This window comes from Oncorhynchus kisutch, linkage group LG17, assembly GCF_002021735.2.
Source record: "Oncorhynchus kisutch isolate 150728-3 linkage group LG17, Okis_V2, whole genome shotgun sequence".
NCBI lineage: Eukaryota > Metazoa > Chordata > Actinopteri > Salmoniformes > Salmonidae > Oncorhynchus > Oncorhynchus kisutch.
Genome location: NC_034190.2, coordinates 1,643,103 through 1,664,820, shown reverse-complemented (window position 1 = coordinate 1,664,820; position 21,718 = coordinate 1,643,103). Strand labels below are relative to the sequence as shown.

General features: G+C 45.2%; 1 protein-coding gene across 4 annotated transcripts in view; it reads left to right on the top strand.

Moving 5' to 3' along the window:
• LOC109886244 (protein FAM91A1) overlaps positions 1-21,718 on the top strand; it is a 115,687-nt gene that overhangs the window by 49,473 nt on the left and 44,496 nt on the right. For all 4 annotated transcript variants that reach the window (XM_031794998.1, XM_031795000.1, XM_031794999.1 and 1 more), the window contains 4 exons: positions 11,593-11,702; positions 12,701-12,819; positions 17,175-17,261; positions 19,044-19,173. In XM_031794998.1, coding sequence (XP_031650858.1) covers positions 11,593-11,702; positions 12,701-12,819; positions 17,175-17,261; positions 19,044-19,173 — 446 coding nt within the window. The remainder of the gene's footprint in view (positions 1-11,592; positions 11,703-12,700; positions 12,820-17,174; positions 17,262-19,043; positions 19,174-21,718) is intronic.

The following is a 21,718-nucleotide window of genomic DNA, read 5'->3' as shown; positions in this document are numbered from 1 at the left end:
TATACTACTACAACACTATATCACTATACTACTATACCACTACTCTACTATATCACTATACCACTATACTGCTATATGACTATACTACTACAACACTATACTACTATATCACTATACTACTACAACACTATATCACTATACTGCTATACTACTATATCACTACTCTACTATATCACTATAACACTATATCACTATTCTACTATATCACTATACTACTACAACGCTATCACTATACTACTACAACACTACATCACTATACTACTATATAACTATACTACTACAACACTATATTACTATACTACTATACCACTACTCTACTATATCACTATACCACTATACTGCTATATGACTATACTATTATATCACTATACTACTACAACACTATATCACTATACTACTACAACACTATATTACTATACTACTATACCACTACTCTACTATATCACTATACCACTATACTGCTATATGACTATACTACTACAACACTACACTACTATATCACTATACTACTACAACACTATACCACTATACTGCTATACTACTATATCACTATACTACTACAACACTATATCACTATACTGCTATACTACTATATCACTACACTACTATAACACTATCACTATACTACTATACTATACTACTATATCGCTATACTGCTATATCACAATATCACTATACTACTATACCACTACTCTACTATATCACTATACTACTATACCACCACACTACTATATCACTATACTACTATATCACTATAACACTATAACACTATATCACTACACTACTATAACACTATCACTATACTACTATACTATACTACTATATCACTATACTGCTATATCACTATACTACTATACCACTACTCTACTATATCACTATACTACTATACCACCACACTACTATATCACTATACCACTATATCGCTATCCTACTATATCACTATACTACCATATCACTATACTATTACAACAGTATATTACTATACTACTATACCACTACTCTACTATATCACTATACTGCTATATCACTATACTACTACAACACTATACTACTATATCACTATACTACTACACCACTATATCACTATACTACTACAACAATATCACTATACTACTATATCACTACACTACTATAACACTATCACTATACTACGGTACTATACTACTATATCACGATACTACTATATCACTATACCACTATAACACTATCACTATACTACTATATCACTATACTGCTATACCACTACTCTACTATATCACTATACTACTATACCACCACACTACTATATCACTACACTACTATATCACTATACTACTATATCACTATACCACTATGGCACTATATCACTACTCTACTATACCACTATACTGCTGTCACACTATACCACTATACTACTATATCACTATACCACTATATGACTATACTACTACAACACTATACTACTATATCACTATACTACTACAACACAATATCACTATACTACTACAACACTATCACTATACTACTATATCACTACACTACTATAACACTATCACTATACTACTATACTACTATATCACTATAATACTACTACCACTATAACACTATCACTATACTACTGTATCACTATACTGCTATATCACTATATCACTATACTACTATACCACTACTCTACTATATCACTATACTACTATACTACTATATCACTATAACACAATACCACTATATCACTACACTACTATAACACTATCACTATACTACTATACTATACTACTATATCACTATAACACTATATCACTATACTACTATATCTCTATACTGCTATATCACTATACTACTATACCACTGCCCTACTATACCACTATACTACTATACCACCACACTACTATATCACTATACCACTACACTACTATAACACTATCCCTATACTACTATACTATACTACTATATCACTATATCACTATAACACTATACTATACTACTATATCACTATACTACTATATCACTATATCACTATACTGCTATATCACTATACTGCTATACCACTACTCTACTATATCACTATACTACTATACCACCACACTACTATATCACTATATCACTACACTACTATATCACTATACTACTACAAAACTATATTACTATACTACTATACCACTACTCTACTATATCACTATACCACTATACTGCTATATGACTATACTACTATATCACTATACTACTACAACACTATATCACTATACTACTACAACACTATATTACTATACTACTATACCACTACTCTACTATATCACTATACCACTATACTGATATATGACTATACTACTATATCACTATATCACTATACTACTACAACACTATATCACTATACTACTACAACACTATCACTATACTACTATATCACTACACTACTATACCACTATCACTATACCACTATAACACTATATCACTATACTGCTATATCACTATACTACTATACCACTACTCTACTATATCACTATACTACTATACCACCACACTACTATATCACTATACCACTATATCACTATACTACTATACCACTATATCACTATACTACTATACCACTATATCACTATACTACTATACCACTATATCACTATACTACATCACTATACTACTACACTACACTACTATACTACTACACTACTACTACACTACTCACTATACTACTACACAACTTCCATCACGCAAGACATCATCCCCAGTAGGCGTAGGCACTGGTGAAAACACAGTGTGACCAGGACGAAATTTCACCCGGACACCCTCCTCCGTGGGGTAGAGAAGTGCGTTACGCAAGGGTGTCTAGCTCGAGACCCAGAAATGCAATGTGCTGAGATGAAGTCAGACAGCCCCTGGTTTCTTATAAAGAGACTGATTATGGGACACTGTGGAACTCAGGGTTGAAAAAACAGTGTTTATGTGCCAAGATTGGCCTAAAATCTGGCCCACTCTGGGTACCAGGGCTCTGGTGATCAATGAGGTGCCCTAATTGGACAGCTGTGGGTACTGTTGTCACAATGAGGCTCACTCGCTTTAGGTGGTAAAATGCGTTCCGGTAACCGGAAATGTTTTTGGTTTACTATTGGTTCTGGGAACAAAGCTATACGTTTTCCGGTAAAACGGTTTCTAATCCAGATGTGCCTGTTCTGTGAATGTACATTTTTGCAGGGAGGTTCTGAGAATGTTTTACTCTGGTTCCAGGGAGGTTCTGAGAATGTTTTACTCTGGTTCCAGGGAGGTTCTGAGAATGTTTTACTCTGGTTCCAGGGAGGTTCTGAGAATGTTTTACTATGGTTCCAGGGAGGTTCTGAGAACATTTTTACTCTGGTTCCAGGGAGGTTCTGAGAATGTTTTACTCTGGTTCCAGGGAGGATCTGAGGACATTTTTAACTATGGTTCCAGGGAGGTTCTGAGGACATTTTTAACTATGGTTCCAGGGAGGTTCTGAGAATGTTTTACTCTGGTTCCAGGGAGGTTCTGTGAACATTTTTGCTATGGTTCCCTGAAAGGTTTCCTGGGATGTTTTGTTAATGTTGTGAGAGGACAATTCTAGGTTATTTGAAGGTAATTAAATAACATTCTGAGAACATGTTGCAATAAGTCTTTTAATAACACTGCTGGCTTAGTTTGGTTGAACTGTTTTGAACTCCAAGCACCGATAGTACACATGGAAATGAATCTGCTTTGGCATTAATCATGCAAGCACATTTTATTTTTATTTTGGCACAGCATCATTGAGATATGAACCTATGATCTTCTGTTCTCTAGCCATGGAATTAGTGCACTGCATCATTGAGATATGAACCTATGATCTTCTGTTCTCTAGCCATGGAATTAGTGCACTGCATCAGTGAGATATGAACCTATGATCTTCTGTTCTCTAGCCATGGAATTAGTGCACTGCATCAGTGAGATATGAACCTATGATCTTCTGTTCTCTAGCCATGGAATTAGTGCACTGCATCAGTGAGATATGAACCTATGATCTTCTGTTCTCTAGCCATGGAATTAGTGCACTGCATCAGTGAGATATGAACCTATGATCTTCTGTTCTCTAGCCATGGAATTAGTGCACTGCATCATTGAGATATGAACCTATGATCTTCTGTTCTCTAGCCATGGAATTAGTGCACTGCATCAGTGAGATATGAACCTATGATCTTCTGTTCTCTAGCCATGGAATTAGTGCACTGCATCAGTGAGATATGAACCTATGATCTTCTGTTCTCTAGCCATGGAATTAGTGCACTGCATCAGTGAGATATGAACCTATGATCTTCTGTTCTCTAGCCATGGAATTAGTGCACTGCATCAGTGAGATATGAACCTATGATCTTCTGTTCTCTAGCCATGGAATTAGTGCACTGCATCAGTGAGATATGAACCTATGATCTTCTGTTCTCTAGCCATGGAATTAGTGCACTGCATCAGTGAGATATGAACCTATGATCTTCTGTTCTCTAGCCATGGAATTAGTGCACTGCATCAGTGAGATATGAACCTATGATCTTCTGTTCTCTAGCCATGGAATTAGTGCACTGCGCCACCAGGATGGAGCTTGCATGCCATATTTTCTTCAACTCATACAAAGCTGTTAATTTTTGTCTATTCAAACAGACCCCATTTCAAAGGAAACAAGCACTCATTAAGATAAAGTGTGGCCAACCCACCTGAACACACTTAACAAGGTAGAGGATAGAGAGTTTTGTTGTTGCTGAGAACTGAATGTACACTGAGTGTACAAAACATTAAGAACACCTTCCTAGTATTGCGTTGCACCCCCCTTTGCCCTCAGACAGCCTCAATTTGTTGGGACATGGACTCTACATGGAGTCCAAAGCGTTCCACAGGGATGCTGACCCATGTTGACTCCAATGCTTCCAACTGTTGTGTCAAGTTGGCTGGATGTCCTCTGGGTGGGGGACCATTGTTGAAACACACAGGAAACTGTTGAGCATGAAAAACCCAGCAGCACTGCAGTTCTTGACAGTGGTGGAAAAAGTACTCAATTGTCACACTTCAAAGTGAAAGTCACCCAGTATAATTGGTACCATTGGAAAGAAAACACGTTGAAGTTTGTAGAATTGTTAAAATAATTGTAGGAGACTATAACACAATAGATATGGTAGGAGAACATCCAAAGAAAAACCAACCAGAATTATATTTTTTTGGAGAGCCAATGCTCTTCCAATGAAAATAATAGGGGCATAATGAATTCTAGCTCCCAGGATGCAATTCCTATGGCTTCCACAGGGTGTCAGCAGTCTATGGTCATGGTTTCAGGCTTGTACCTTCCAAAACGAATAAGAAATATGAGTTTTAGTAGAAGGACACACTCTTGGAAATTCGTGTTTGGGCGTGCGATGAAGACAAGACGCACCTGCTAATATCGGTTTCCTATTGAACATACTTATTTCTGTAATAAATATTATAGTTTGATTACATTTTAGGGTATCTGAGTAGTCAATAGAAACGTAATTTGACTTGTTTTAACAAAGTTTAGCGGTAGATTTTTGGATTCCTTTCTCTGCAAGTTGAACAAGTGGGTTACTCAAATCGATGGCGCCAACTAAACTGACGTTTTGGGATATAAAGAAGGATTTTATCTAACAAAACAACACTGCATGTTATAGCTGGGACCCTTTGGATGACAAATCAGAGGACGATTTTCAAAAAGTAAGGGCATCTCTTATTGTGATTTTTTTAAACCTTTGCCGGTGGAAAAATGTGTGGCGCCATCCTCAAACAATCGCATGGCATGTTTTCACTGTAAATCGGACAGCGCAGTTAGATTAACAAGAATTTAAGCTTTCAACCGATATAAGACACTTGTATGTACCTAAATGGGTCACACTCCAACACTCAGACATCATTTACAAAAGAAGCATTTGTGTTTAATGAATCTGCCAGATCAAAGGCAGTAGGGATGAGCAGGGATGTTCTCAGGGATGAGCAGGGATGTTCTCAGGGATGAGCAGGGATGTTCTCAGGGATGAGCAGGGATGTTCTCAGGGATGAGCAGGGATGTTCTCAGGGATGAGCAGGGATGTTCTCAGGGATGAGCAGGGATGTTCTCAGGGATGAGCAGGGATGTTCTCAGGGATGAGCAGGGATGTTCTCAGCGATGAGCAGGGATGTTCTCAGGGATGAGCAGGGATGTTCTCAGGGATGGGCAGGGATGTTCTCAGGGATGAGCAGGGATGTTCTCAGATGTTCTCAGGGATGTTCTCAGGGATGAGCAGGGATGTTCTCAGGGATGAGCAGGGATGTTCTCAGGGATGAGCAGGGATGTTCTCAGGGATGTTCTCAGGGATGAGCAGGGATGTTCTCAGGGATGTTCTCAGTGATGTTCTCAGAGATGTTCTCAGGGATGAGCAGGGATGTTCTCAGGGATGAGCAGGGATGTTCTCAGGGATGAGCAGAGATGTTCTCAGGGATGTTCTCAGGGATGTTCTCAGGGGTTGAGCAGGGATGTTCTCAGGGATGTTCTCAGGGATGTTCTCAGGGATGAGCAGGGATGTTCTCAAGGATGAGCAGGGATGTTCTCGGGGATGTTCTCAGGGATGAGCAGGGATGTTCTCGGGGATGAGCAGGGATGTTCTCGGGGATGTTCTCGGGGATGAGCAGGGATGTTCTCGGGGATGTTCTCGGGGATGTTCTCTTGATAAGTGTGTGAATTGGACAATTTTCCTGTCAAAATGCAGCGAGTACTTTTGGGTGTCGGGGAAAAAGTAAATTTGTTTCTTTAGGAATGTAGTGAAGTAAAAGTTGCCAAAATATTAATTGTAAAGTACAGGTACCCCTCAAAGACTACTTAAGTAGTACTTTAACGTATTTTTAGTTAAGTCTCATTCACCCTCTGAATGGCACACAAACAACGTCTCAGTTGTCTCAAAACATAAAAATCCTTCTTTAACCTGTCTCCTCCCCTTCATCTTTAACCTGTCTCCTCCCCTTCATCTTTAACCTGTCTTTTCCCCTTCATCTTTAACCTGTCTCCTCCCTTCATCTTTAACCTGTCTCCTCCCCTTCATCTTTAACCTGTCTCCACCCCTTCATCTTTAACCTGTCTCCTCCCCTTCAGCTTTAACCTGTCTCCTCCCCTTCAGCTTTAACCTGTCTCCTCCCCTTCAGCTTTAACCTGTCTCCTCCCCTTCAGCTTTAACCTGTCTCCTCCCCTTCAGCTTTAACCTGTCCCCTCCCCTTCAGCTTTAACCTGTCTCCTCCCCTTCATCTTTAACCTGTCTCCTCCCCTTCATCTTTAACCTGTCTCCTCCCCTTCATCTTTAACCTGTCTCCTCCCCTTCATCTTTAACCTGTCTCCTCCCCTTCATCTTTAACCTGTCTCCTCCCCTTCATCTTTAACCTGTCTCCTCCCCTTCATCTTTAACCTGTCTCCTCCCCTTCATCTTTAACCTGTCTCCTCCCCTTCATCTTTAACCTGTCTCCTCCCCTTCATCTTTAACCTGTCTCCTCCCCTTCATCTTTAACCTGTCTCCTCCCCTTCATCTTTAACCTGTCTCCTCCCCTTCATCTTTAACCTGTCTCCTCCCCTTCATCTTTAACCTGTCTCCTCCCCTTCATCTTTAACCTGTCTCCTCCCCTTCATCTTTAACCTGTCTCCTCCCCTTCAGCTTTAACCTGTCTCCTGCCCCTTCAGCTTTAACCTGTCTCCTCCCCTTCAGCTTTAACCTGTCTCCTCCCCTTCAGCTTTAACCTGTCTCTCCCCTCAGCTTTACCCGTCTCCTCCCCTTCAGCTTTAACCCGTCTCTCCCCTTCAGCTTTAACCCGTCTCCTCCCCTTCAGCTTTAACCCGTCTCCTCCCCTTCAGCTTTAACCCGTCTCCTCCCCTTCAGCTTTAACCCGTCTCCTCCCCTTCAGCTTTAACCCGTCTCCTCCCCTTCAGCTTTAACCCGTCTCCTCCCCTTCAGCTTTAACCCGTCTCCTCCCCTTCAGCTTTAACCCGTCTCCTCCCCTTCAGCTTTAACCCGTCTCCTCCCCTTCAGCTTTAACCCGTCTCCTCCCCTTCAGCTTTAACCCGTCTCCTCCCCTTCAGCTTTAACCCTCTCCTCCCCTTCAGCTTTAACCCGTCTCCTCCCCTTCAGCTTTAACCCGTCTCTCTCCCCTTCAGCTTTAACCCGTCTCCTCCCCTTCAGCTTTAACCCGTCTCCTCCCCTTCAGCTTTAACCCGTCTCCTCCCCTTCAGCTTTAACCCGTCTCCTCCCCTTCAGCTTTAACCCGTCTCCTCCCCTTCAGCTTTAACCCGTCTCCTCCCCTTCAGCTTTAACCCGTCTCCTCCCCTTCAGCTTTAACCCGTCTCCTCCCCTTCAGCTTTAACCCGTCTCCTCCCCTTCAGCTTTAACCCGTCTCCTCCCCTTCAGCTTTAACCCGTCTCCTCCCCTTCAGCTTTAACCCCGTCTCCTCCCCTTTCAGCTTTAACCCGTCTCCTCCCCTTCAGCTTTAACCCGTCTCCTCCCCTTCAGCTTTAACCCGTCTCCTCCCCTTCAGCTTTAACCCGTCTCCTCCCCTTCAGCTTTAACTCCGTCTCCTCCCCTTCAGCTTTAACCCGTCTCCTCCCCTTCAGCTTTAACCCGTCTCCTCCCCTTCAGCTTTAACCCGTCTCCTCCCCTTCAGCTTTAACCCGTCTCCTCCCCTTCAGCTTTAACCCGTCTCCTCCCCTTCAGCTTTAACCCGTCTCCTCCCCTTCAGCTTTAACCCGTCTCCTCCCCTTCAGCTTTAACCCGTCTCCTCCCTTCACTTTAACCCGTCTCCTCCCCTTCATCTTTAACCCGTCACCTCCCCTTCATCTTTAACCCGTCTCCTCCCCTTCATCTTTAACCCGTCTCCACCCCTTCATCTTTAACCCGTCTCCTCCCCTTCATCTTTAACCCGTCTCCTCCCCTTCATCTTTAACCCGTCTCCTCCCCTTCATCTTTAACCCGTCTCCTCCCCTTCATCTTTAACCCGTCTCCTCCCCTTCATCTTTAACCCGTCTCCTCCCCTTCATCTTTAACCCGTCTCCTCCCCTTCATCTTTAACCCGTCTCCTCCCCTTCATCTTTAACCCGTCTCCTCCCCTTCATCTTTAACCCGTCTCCTCCCCTTCATCTTTAACCCGTCTCCTCCCCTTCATCTTTAACCCGTCTCCTCCCCTTCATCTTTAACCCGTCTCCTCCCCTTCATCTTTAACCCGTCTCCTCCCCTTCATCTTTAACCCGTCTCCTCCCCTTCATCTTTAACCCGTCTCCTCCCCTTCATCTTTAACCCGTCTCCTCCCCTTCATCTTTAACCCGTCTCCTCCCCTTCATTTAACCCGTCTCCTCCCCTTCATCTTTAACCCGTCTCCTCCCCTTCATCTTTAACCCGTCTCCTCCCCTTCATCTTTAACCCGTCTCCTCCCCTTCATCTTTAACCTGTCTCCTCCCCTTCATCTACACTGATTGAAGTGGATTTAACATGTGACACCAATAAGGGATCATAGCTTTCACCTGGTCATTCTATGTCATGTAAAGAGCAAGTGTTGTTGTATACTCAGCGTATGTTTTAAATAACATTCTTATAACGTTCTTTGAAAGTTAGTAATTATTTTTTTGTGTTTTCTTAATGTTCTGAGAACATGACTTTAAATAGAACCACGAGGAGACCTGTAGAAAACATGCTGAAGTACTGAAATTCCCACCTAAGAAGCATGGTTCTCAGAACGTTAAGTGCTAGCTGGGTATCCTGAACCATTCCCAGAGCGTTGCAGGAAGGTTGCATACCACACTCTCACCAAGCTCTAAGAAACATATGGTTCTCAGAACGTTAAGTGCTAGCTGGGTTATCACCTGTGGAAGGCGGGGCTTCCAGCGAGGCGTGGATTTCATTTGACTTGTCGGGGCGTGATTGTAGATCGTTCAACCGAAGTCTCGAGAGCAACTCTGCTCATTGTATGTTGTACTGAAGTTGACTGAGTGAAAGGGAAGCAGCTCCAAACCAACGGGGAAATGAAGCACGACACAAAACCACATTACAGTACTGTGAAGCACGACACAATACAAAACCACATTACAGTACTGTGAAGCACGACACAAAACCACATTACAGTACTGTGAAGCACGACACAATACAAAACCACATTACAGTACTGTGAAGCACGACACAATACAAAACCACATTACAGTACTGTGAAGCACGTTAATAAATCACACCCACACTACTAGGACACAGCCCCCTAATGCACACACACACGCACACACACTACTAGGACACAGCCCCCTAATACACACACACACACACACACACTACTAGGACACAGCCCCCTAATACACACACACACACACACTACTAGGACACAGCCCCCTAATGCACACACACACACACACACTACTAGGACACAGCCCCCTAATACACACACACACACACTACTAGGACACAGCCCCCTAATGCACACACACACACACACACACTACTAGGACACAGCCCCCTAATGCACACACACACACACACACACACTACTAGGACACAGCCCCCTAATACACACACACACACACTACTAGGACACAGCCCCCTAATGCACACACACACACACACACACACACACACACACACACACACACACACACACACACACACACACACACACACACACACACACACACTACTAGGACACAGCCCCCTAATACACACACACACACTACTAGGACACAGCCCCCTAATGCGCACACACACACACACACACACTACTAGGACACAGCCCCCTAATGCGCACACACACACGCACATACACACACACACTACTAAGACACAGCCCCCTAATGCGCACACACACACGCACATACACACACACACTACTAGGACACAGCCCCCTAATAAACACACACACACACACACACACACACACACACACTACTAGGACACAGCCCCCTAATACACGCGCCCGTGCGCACACACACACACACACACACACACACACACACACACACACACACACACACACACTACTAAGACACAGCCCCCTAATACACACACACACAGCCCCCTAATACACACACACACACACACACTACTAGGACACAGCCCCCTAATACACACACACACACACACACACATTCACACACACACACACACACACACTACTAAGACACAGCTCCCTAATACACACACACACACACACTACTAGGACACAGCCCCCAAATACACACACACACACAGACACACACACAGACAGACACACACACACTACTAAGACACAGCCCCCTAATACACACACACACACACACACTACTAAGACACAGTCCCCTAATATACACACACACACACACCCACACTACTAGGACACTGCCCCCAAATACACACACACACCCACACTACTAAGACACAGCCCCCTAATACACACACACACACACACACACACACCACACACACTACTACTACTACTAAGACACAGCCCCCTAATACACGCACACACACACACACTACTGAGACACAGTCCCCTAATACACACAGACACACACACACACACACACTACTAAGACACAGCCCCCTAATGCACACACACACACACATAGCCCCAGTGTAATGTATGTGTGGGGTTTACCACCCCCTGTCCCAGGAGCACAGTGGATCCCAAACAGATGCTGCTGTCATGGGAACAGGGGAGTCCTGTGATGGAGGCTGGATCTTCGGCTACAGACACAGACACCACCAGCCTGGAGGACCAAGGTGAGAGTCTCCACTGTTACCACCCAAAGCTCACCACAAACCCTGGCTTTGGCCCAGGCTGCCCAAAATAACCTTTGTGTTGTACCCCCCTGAGTAGTATCACCCCCCTGAGTAGTATCCCCCCCAGAGTAGTACCCCCCCCTCCCCAGAGTAGTTTCCCCCCCAGAGTAGTTTCCCCCCCAGAGTAGTACCCCCCCAGAGTAGTTTCCCCCCCAGAGTAGTACCCCCCCCCCAGAGTAGTACCCCCCCCCCAGAGTAGTACCCCCCCCAGAGTAGTACCCCCCCCCAGAGTAGTATCCCCCCCAGAGTAGTATCCCCCCAGAGTAGTATCCCCCCAGAGTAGTACCCCCCCCCCAGAGTAGTATCCCCCCAGAGAAGTATCCCCCCAGAGTAGTACCCCCCCCCCCCCCCAGAGTAGTACCCCCCCCCAGAGTAGAACCCCCCCAGAGTAGAACCCCCCCCCCCCAGAGTAGTACCCCCCCCAGAGTAGTACCCCCCCCCAGAGAAGTATCCCCACCCAGAGTAGTATCCCCCCCCTGAGTAGTACCCCCCCCAGAGTAGTACCCCCCCAGAGTAGTACCCCCCCCCAGAGGAGTATCCCCACCCAGAGTAGTATCCCCCCCAGAGTAGTATCCCCCCCTGAGTAGTACCCCCCTGAGTAGTACCCCACCCAGAGTAGTATCCCCCCCAGAGTAGTATCCCCCCCAGAGTAGTATCCCCCCTGAGTAGTACCCCCCTGAGTAGTACCCCCCCCAGAGTAGTATCCCCCCCAGAGTAGTACCCCCCCCAGAGTAGTACCCCCCCCAGAGTAGTACCCCCCCCCAGAGGAGTATCCCCACCCAGAGTAGTATCCCCCCCTGAGTAGTACCCCCCTGAGTAGTACCCCCCTACGTAGGGCGGCTGTAGCCTGTGCTGTATTAAGGTTGTTGTCTTGCAAAACAATACATTCCAATCCACAGCATCATGGGATTATGAGTTCTTCTCTCTCTGTGTGTTAGACAACACCAGTGTGAGCAGCCTGAGTAACCCTGGTCCTGCTGCCCCACCCACCAAGAGGATCGCCTTCCTGTTTGACTCCACCCTCACCGCCTTCCTCATGATGGGGAACCTCTCTCCAGTACGTCCCCTAACCTCTGACCCCTGACCCCTAACCCTCACCACCTTCCTCATGATGGGGAACCTCTCTCCAGTACGTCCCCTAACCCCTGACCCCTAACCCTCACCACCTTCCTCATGATGGGGAACCTCTCTCCAGTACGTCCCCTAACCTCTGACCCCTGACCCCTAACCCTCACCACCTTCCTCATGATGGGGAACCTCTCTCCAGTACGTCCCCTAACCTCTGAACCCTGACCCCTAACCCTCAAAACCTTCCGCATGATGGGGAACCTCTCTCCAGTACGTCCCCTAACCTCTGACCCCTGACCCCTAACCCTCACCACCTTCCTCATTTGTTTTATTATTATTCTCCATTGAGTCCTCTGATTCTAAGAGTTCTGTGACTTCAATATATCTTTCAAAATCTTCTTTCTGCAAAATGTTTTAAAATGATCACTAATTCCATAGACTATTACTCGACTCTTTTGCAAACATCAGTATTGAAATCTCCTAACAAAATGATTTCCTTCACCAGGGAATCATTACAGTTTGACAACACAATTTCAAGACCTTCATAGAATGCATTCTGATTGGGTGGCTTGTAACACACCCCCAACAAATCGGTTTTGGTTTTGGGAAAGCAGATATCCAGCCAGACAATCTCCAGATCAGCGATTAAATCCAATCTGACGTTGTATGCAATGTTCGGTCTAACAAAGGCACATATCCCCCCACAGTGCTGATTCCGATCCTTCCGAACAACAGAGTAATTGGGTCACAGACCAGTAAAATACGTAGAGCCTTGTTACTCTCGTTCATGTAGTGTTAGATGTAGTAGTATTAGGGGTATTCATACCCTACCAGGGGACTGGAGCCCCTCTTCCCTACAGAGGGGTATTCATACCCTACCAGGGGACTGGAGCCCCTCTATTCCCTACAGAGGGGTATTCATACCCTACCAGGGGACTGGAGCCCCTCTATTCCCTACAGAGGGGTATTCATACCCTACCAGGGGACTGGAGCCCCTCTATCCCCTACAGAGAGGTATTCATCTCCTACCAGGGGACTGGAGCCCCTCTATCCCCTACAGAGGGGTATTCATACCCTACCAGGGAACTGGAGCCCCTCTATCCCCTACAGAGGGGTATTCATACCCTACCAGGGGACTGGAGCCCCTCTATTCCCTACAGAGGGGTATTCATACCCTACCAGGGGACTGAGCCCCTCTATCCCCTACAGAGGGGTATTCATCTCCTACCAGGGGACTGGAGCCCCTCTATCCCCTACAGAGGGGTATTCATACCCTACCAGGGGACTGAGCCCCTCTATCCCCTATAGAGGGTTATTCATCTCTTACCCTACCAGGGGACTGGAGCCCCTCTATCCCCTACAGAGGGGTATTCATACCCTACCAGGGGACTGGAGCCCCTCTATTCCCTACAGAGGGGTATTCATACCCTACCAGGGGACTGGAGCCCCTCTATCCCCTACAGAGAGGTATTCATCTCCTACCAGGGGACTGGAGCCCCTCTATCCCCTACAGAGGGGTATTCATCTCCTACCAGGGGACTGGAGCCCCTCTATCCCCTACAGAGGGGTATTCATACCCTACCAGGGGACTGAGCCCCTCTATCCCCTATAGAGGGTTATTCATCTCTTACCCTACCAGGGGACTGGAGCCCCTCTATCCCCTACAGAGGGGTATTCATACCCTACCAGGGGACTGGAGCCCCTCTATTCCCTACAGAGGGGTATTCATACCCTACCAGGGGACTGGAGCCCCTCTATCCCCTACAGAGAGGTATTCATCTCCTACCAGGGGACTGGAGCCCCTCTATCCCCTACAGAGGGGTATTCATACCCTACCAGGGAACTGGAGCCCCTCTATCCCCTACAGAGGGGTATTCATACCCTACCAGGGGACTGGAGCCCCTCTATCCCCTACAGAGGGGTATTCATACCCTACCAGGGGACTGGAGCCACTCTATCCCCGACAGAGGGGTATTCATACCCTACCAGGGGACTGGAGCCCCTCTATCCCCGACAGAGGGGTATTCATACCCTACCAGGGGACTGGAGCCCCTCTATCCCCTACAGAGGGGTATTCATACCCTACCAGGGGACTGGAGCCCCTCTATCCCCTACAGAGGGGTATTCATACCCTACCAGGGGACTGGAGCCCCTCTATCCCCTACAGAGGGGTATTCATACCCTACCAGGGGACTGGAGCCCATCTATCCCCTACAGACGGGTATTCATACCCTACCAGGGGACTGGAGCCCATCTATCCCCTACAGACGGGTATTCATACCCTACCAGGGGACTGGAGCCCATCTATCCCCTACAGACGGGTATTCATACCCTACCAGGGGACTGAATCCCCTCTCTCCCCTAAATCAGTCCCCATCACCCACCTGGTGTCCCAGGTCTAAATCAGGCCCTTTTTTATTTATTTTATTTTTATTTCACCTTTATTTAACCAGGTAGGCTAGTTGAGAACACCTTTATTTAACCAGGTAGGCTAGTTGAGAACACCTTTATTTAACCAGGTAGGCTAGTTGAGAACACCTTTATTTAACCAGGTAGGCTAGTTGAGAACACCTTTATTTAACCAGGTAGGCTAGTTGAGAACACCTTTATTTAACCAGGTAGGCTAGTTGAGAACACCTTTATTTAACCAGGTAGGCTAGTTGAGAACACCTTTATTTAACCAGGTAGGCTAGTTGAGAACACCTTTATTTAACCAGGTAGGCTAGTTGAGAACACCTTTATTTAACCAGGTAGGCTAGTTGAGAACACCTTTATTTAACCAGGTAGGCTAGTTGAGAACACCTTTATTTAACCAGGTAGGCAAGTTGAGAACAAGTTCTCATTTACAATTGCGACCTGGCCAAGATAAAGCAAAGCAGTTCGACAGATAAAACGACACAGAGTTACACATGGAGTAAAAACAAACATACAGTCAATAATGCAGTATAAACAAGTCTATATACAATGTGAGGTGAGAAGGGAGGTAAAGGCAAAAAAGGCCATGATGGCAAAGTAAATACAATATAGCAAGTAAAATACTGGAATGGTAGTTTTGCAATGGAAGAATGTGCAAAGTAGAAATAAAAAATAATGGGGTGCAAAGGAGCAAAATAAATAAATAAATTAAAATTAAATACAGTTGGGAAAGAGGTAGTTGTTTGGGCTAAATTATAGGTGGGCTATGTACAGGTGCAGTAATCTGTGAGCTGCTCTGACAGTTGGTGCTTAAAGCTAGTGAGGGAGATAAGTGTTTCCAGTTTCAGAGATTTTTGTAGTTCGTTCCAGTCATTGGCAGCAGAGAACTGGAAGGAGAGGCGGCCAAAGAAAGAATTGGTTTTGGGGGTGACTAGAGAGATATACCTGCTGGAGCGTGTGCTACAGGTGGGAGATGCTATGGTGACCAGCGAGCTGAGATAAGGGGGGACTTTACCTAGCAGGGTCTTGTAGATGACATGGAGCCAGTGGGTTTGGCGACGAGTATGAAGCGAGGGCCAGCCAACGAGAGCGTACAGGTCGCAATGGTGGGTAGTATATGGGGCTTTGGTGATAAAACGGATTGCACTGTGATAGACTGCATCCAATTTGTTGAGTAGGGTATTGGAGGCTATTTTGTAAATGACATCGCCAAAGTCGAGGATTGGTAGGATGGTCAGTTTTACAAGGGTATGTTTGGCAGCATGAGTGAAGGATGCTTTGTTGCGAAATAGGAAGCCAATTCTAGATTTAACTTTGGATTGGAGATGTTTGATATGGGTCTGGAAGGAGAGTTTACAGTCTAACCAGACACCTAAGTATTTGTAGTTGTCCACGTATTCTAAGTCAGAGCCGTCCAGAGTAGTGATGTTGGACAGGCGGGTAGGTGCAGGTAGCGATCGGTTGAAGAGCATGCATTTAGTTTTAAATGATTAGAGGGGAATCACCCACCTGGTGTCCCCGGTCTAAATCAGGCCCTGATTAGAGGGGAATCACCCACCTGGTGTCCCAGGTCTAAATCAGGCCCTGATTAGAGGGGAATCACCCACCTGGTGTCCCAGGTCTAAATCAGGCCCTGATTAGAGGGGAATCACCCACCTGGTGTCCCAGGTCTAAATCAGGCCCTGATTAGAGGGGAATCACCCACCTGGTGTCCCAGGTCTAAATCAGGCCCTGATAAGAGGGGAATCACCCACCTGGTGTCCCAGGTCTAAATCAGTTCCTGATTAGAGGGGAATAACCCACCTGGTGTCCCAGGTCTAAATCAGGCCCTGATTAGAGGGGAACGATGAAAACATAGCAGTGGGACTGGCTTCAAGGTCCAGAGTTGAGTTTGAGGGTCCTAAACCATGTCTCTGTTCTCCCCCTCAGAACCTGAAGAGCCATGCGGTCACCATGTTTGAGGTGGGGAAGCTGTCTGACGAGACCCTGGACAGCTTTCTGATGGAGCTGGATAAAGTAAGCTGTGTGTCTGTGTGTGTCTTAATAGGCTTTATGTGAACTAACAGAGGGGCTGTAAAGCGGGAGACAACATAATATGGCTGCCTCAAATACACAACACACTCACAGGAACGCATACACAGGCATGCATACACACACACGACAGTATATAAGACATAACTGCACACACACCAGCCCAATCTTTTGACAGGGTTGTTGTTGAGAGTTGTCTTGTTGTCAATCAGGAAGAGAGCACAGGTACTAACATCTCTGTCTGTCTCTCTCTCTCTCCTCCCTCCCTCAGGTAGAGAGCACAGCAGAGGGTGAGGCCCAGAGGTATATTGACCATGTTACTAACCCCTCTCTCTCTCTCCCTCCCCCCCTCCCTCAGGTAGAGAGCACAGCAGAGGGTGAGGCCCAGAGGTATTTTGACCATGTTACTAACCCCTCTCTCTCTCTGCCCCTCCCTCAGGTAGAGAGCACAGCAGAGGGTGAGGCCCAGAGGTATTTTGACCATGTTACTATCCCCTCTCTCTCTCTGCCCCTCCCTCAGGTAGAGAGCACGGCGGAGGGCGAGGCCCAGAGGTATTTTGACCATGTTACTAACCCCTCTATCTCTGTCTCTCTCCTCCCTCCCTCAGGTAGAGAGCACGGCGGAGGGCGAGGCCCAGATGTATTTTGACCATGTTACTAACCCCTCTCTCTCTGTCTCTCTCCTCCCTACCTCAGGTAGAGAGCACAGCAGAGGGTGAGGCCCAGAGGTATTTTGACCATGTTACTAACCACTCTCTCTCTCTGCCCCTCCCTCAGGTAGAGAGCACAGCAGAGGGTGAGGCCCAGAGGTATTTTGACCATGTTACTAACCCCTCTCTCTCTCTGCCCCTCCCTCAGGTAGAGAGCACAGCAGAGGGTGAGGCCCAGAGGTATTTTGACCATATTACTAACCCCTCTCTCTCTCTGCCCCTCCCTCAGGTAGAGAGCACAGCAGAGGGTGAGGCCCAGAGGTATTTTGACCATGTTACTATCCCCTCTCTCTCTCTGCCCCTCCCTCAGGTAGAGAGTACGGCGGAGGGCGAGGCCCAGAGGTATTTTGACCATGTTACTAACCCCTCTCTCTCTCCCCCCCCCCCTCCCTCAGGTAGAGAGCACAGCAGAGGGTGAGGCCCAGAGGTATTTTGACCATGTTACTAACCACTCTCTCTCTCTGCCCCTCCCTCAGGTAGAGAGCACAGCAGAGGGTGAGGCCCAGAGGTATTTTGACCATGTTACTAACCCCTCTCTCTCTCTGCCCCTCCCTCAGGTAGAGAGCACAGCAGAGGGTGAGGCCCAGAGGTATTTTGACCATGTTACTAACCACTCTCTCTCTCTGCCCCTCCCTCAGGTAGAGAGCACAGCAGAGGGTGAGGCCCAGAGGTATTTTGACCATATTACTAACCCCTCTCTCTCTCTGCCCCTCCCTCAGGTAGAGAGCACTGCAGAGGGTGAGGCCCAGAGGTATTTTGACCATATTACTAACCCCTCTCTCTCTCTGCCCCTCCCTCAGGTAGAGAGCACTGCAGAGGGTGAGGCCCAGAGGTATTTTGACCATGTTACTATCCCCTCTCTCTCTCTGCCCCTCCCTCAGGTAGAGAGCACGGTGGAGGGCGAGGCCCAGAGGTATTTTGACCATGTTACTAACCCCTCTATCTCTGTCTCTCTCCTCCCTCCCTCAGGTAGAGAGCACGGCGGAGGGCGAGGCCCAGATGTATTTTGACCATGTTACTAACCCCTCTCTCTCTGTCTCTCTCCTCCCTACCTCAGGTAGAGAGCACGGCGGAGGGCGAGGCCCAGAGGTATTTTGACCACGCTCTGACCCTCAGGAACACCATCCTGTTTCTCCGCTACAACAAGGAACTAACCACCGACCAGGGCCCTGACCTGCCTAACAACGGTAACTAACAACACAACTTACAGCCTCTTCCTGTAGTTAGGAAGAAATAACTCTTATTATTAAAAGTAGTTGGAATTAAAAATGAAAGTTGTAGTTAAAAGTTGTGAGATATTGATATTCAGTGTGCAAGTAATTAGTAGATTTAACATGTTAGTAGATTTAACATGTAATTAGTTAGTAGCTTTAACAACCTGTCTGTAATTAGTTAGTAGATTTAACAGCCTGTCTGTAATTAGTTAGTAGCTTTAACAGCCTGTCTGTAATTAGTTAGTAGCTTTAACAGCCTGTCTGTAATTAGTTAGTAGCTTTAACATCCTGTCTGTAATTAGTTAGTAGCTTTAACATCCTGTCTGTAAGTAGTTAGTAGCTTTAACATGTAATTAGTTAGTAGCTTTAACATCCTGTCTGTAAGTAGTTAGTAGCTTTAACATCCTGTCTGTAATTAGTTAGTAGCTTTAACATGTAATTAGTTAGTAGCTTTAACATCCTGTCTGTAAGTAGTTAGTAGCTTTAACATCCTGTCTGTAAGTAGTTAGTAGCTTTAACATGTAATTAGTTAGTAGCTTTAACATCCTGTCTGTAAGTAGTTAGTAGCTTTAACATCCTGTCTGTAAGTAGTTAGTAGCTTTAACATGTAATTAGTTAGTAGCTTTAACATCCTGTCTGTAAGTAGTTAGTAGCTTTAACATCCTGTCTGTAATTAGTTAGTAGCTTTAACATCCTGTCTGTTAGTAGCTTTAACATCCTGTCTGTTAGTAGCTTTAACATCCTGTCTGTTAGTAGCTTTAACATCCTGTCTGTTAGTAGCTTTAACATCCTGTCTCTTAGTAGCTTTAACATCCTGTCTGTTAGTAGCTTTAACATCATGTCTCTTAGTAGCTTTAACATCCTGTCTCTTAGTAGCTTTAACATCCTGTCTCTTAGTAGCTTTAAACATCCTGTCTCTTAGTAGCTTTAACATCCTGTCTCTTAGTAGATTTAACATCCTTTCTGTAAGTAGTTAGTAGCTTTAACATCCTGTCTGTAAGTAGTTAGTAGCTTTAACATGTAATTAGTTAGTAGCTTTAACATCCTGTCTGTTAGTAGCTTTAACATCCTGTCTGTTAGTAGCTTTAACATCCTGTCTGTTAGTAGCTTTAACATCCTGTCTGTAAGTAGTTAGTAGCTTTAACATCCTGTCTGTAATTAGTTAGTAGCTTTAACATGTAATTAGTTAGTAGCTTTAACATGTAATTAGTTAGTAGCTTTAACATCCTGTCTGTAATTAGTTAGTAGCTTTAACATGTAATTAGTTAGTAGCTTTAACATCCTGTCTGTAAGTAGTTAGTAGCTTTAACATGTAATTAGTTAGTAGCTTTAACATCCTGTCTGTAAGTAGTTAGTAGCTTTAACATCCTGTCTGTAAGTAGTTAGTAGCTTTAACATGTAATTAGTTAGTAGCTTTAACATGTAATTAGTTAGTAGCTTTAACATCCTGTCTGTTAGTAGCTTTAACATCCTGTCTGTTAGTAGCTTTAACATCCTGTCTGTTAGTAGCTTTAACATCCTGTCTGTTAGTAGCTTTAACATCCTGTCTCTTAGTAGCTTTAATATCCTGTCTGTTAGTAGCTTTAACATCCTGTCTGTTAGTAGCTTTAACATCCTGTCTGTTAGTAGCTTTAACATCCTGTCTGTTAGTAGCTTTAACATCCTGTCTCTTAGTAGCTTTAACATCCTGTCTCTTAGTAGCTTTAACAGCCTGTCTGTTAGTAGCTTTAACATCCTGTCTGTTAGTAGCTTTAACATCCTGTCTGTTAGTAGCTTTAACAGCATGTCTGTTAGTAGCTTTAACAGCCTGTCTGTTAGTAGCTTTAACATCCTGTCTCTTAGTAGCTTTAACATCCTGTCTGTTAGTAGCTTTAACATCCTGTCTCTTAGTAGCTTTAACAGCCTGTCTGTTAGTAGCTTTAACATCCTGTCTGTTAGTAGCTTTAACATCCTGTCTCTTAGTAGATTTAACATCCTGTCTGTAAGTAGTTAGTAGCTTTAACATGTAATTAGTTAGTAGCTTTAACATCCTGTCTTGTTAGTAGCTTTAACATCCTGTCTGTTAGTAGCTTTAACATCCTGTCTGTTAGTAGCTTTAACATCCTGTCTGTTAGTAGCTTTAACATCCTGTCTGTTAGTAGCTTTAACATCCTGTCTGTTAGTAGCTTTAACATCCTGTCTTGTTAGTAGCTTTAACATCCTGTCTGTTAGTAGCTTTAACATCCTGTCTGTTAGTAGCTTTAACATCCTGTCTGTTAGTAGCTTTAACATCCTGTCTGTTAGTAGCTTTAACATCCTGTCTGTTAGTAGCTTTAACATCCTGTCTGTTAGTAGCTTTAACATCCTGTCTGTTAGTAGCTTTAACATCCTGTCTCTTAGTAGATTTAACATCCTGTCTGTAAGTAGTTAGTAGCTTTAACATCCTGTCTGTAAGTAGTTAGTAGCTTTACCATGTAATTAGTTAGTAGCTTTAACATCCTGTCTGTTAGTAGCTTTAACATCCTGTCTGTTAGTAGCT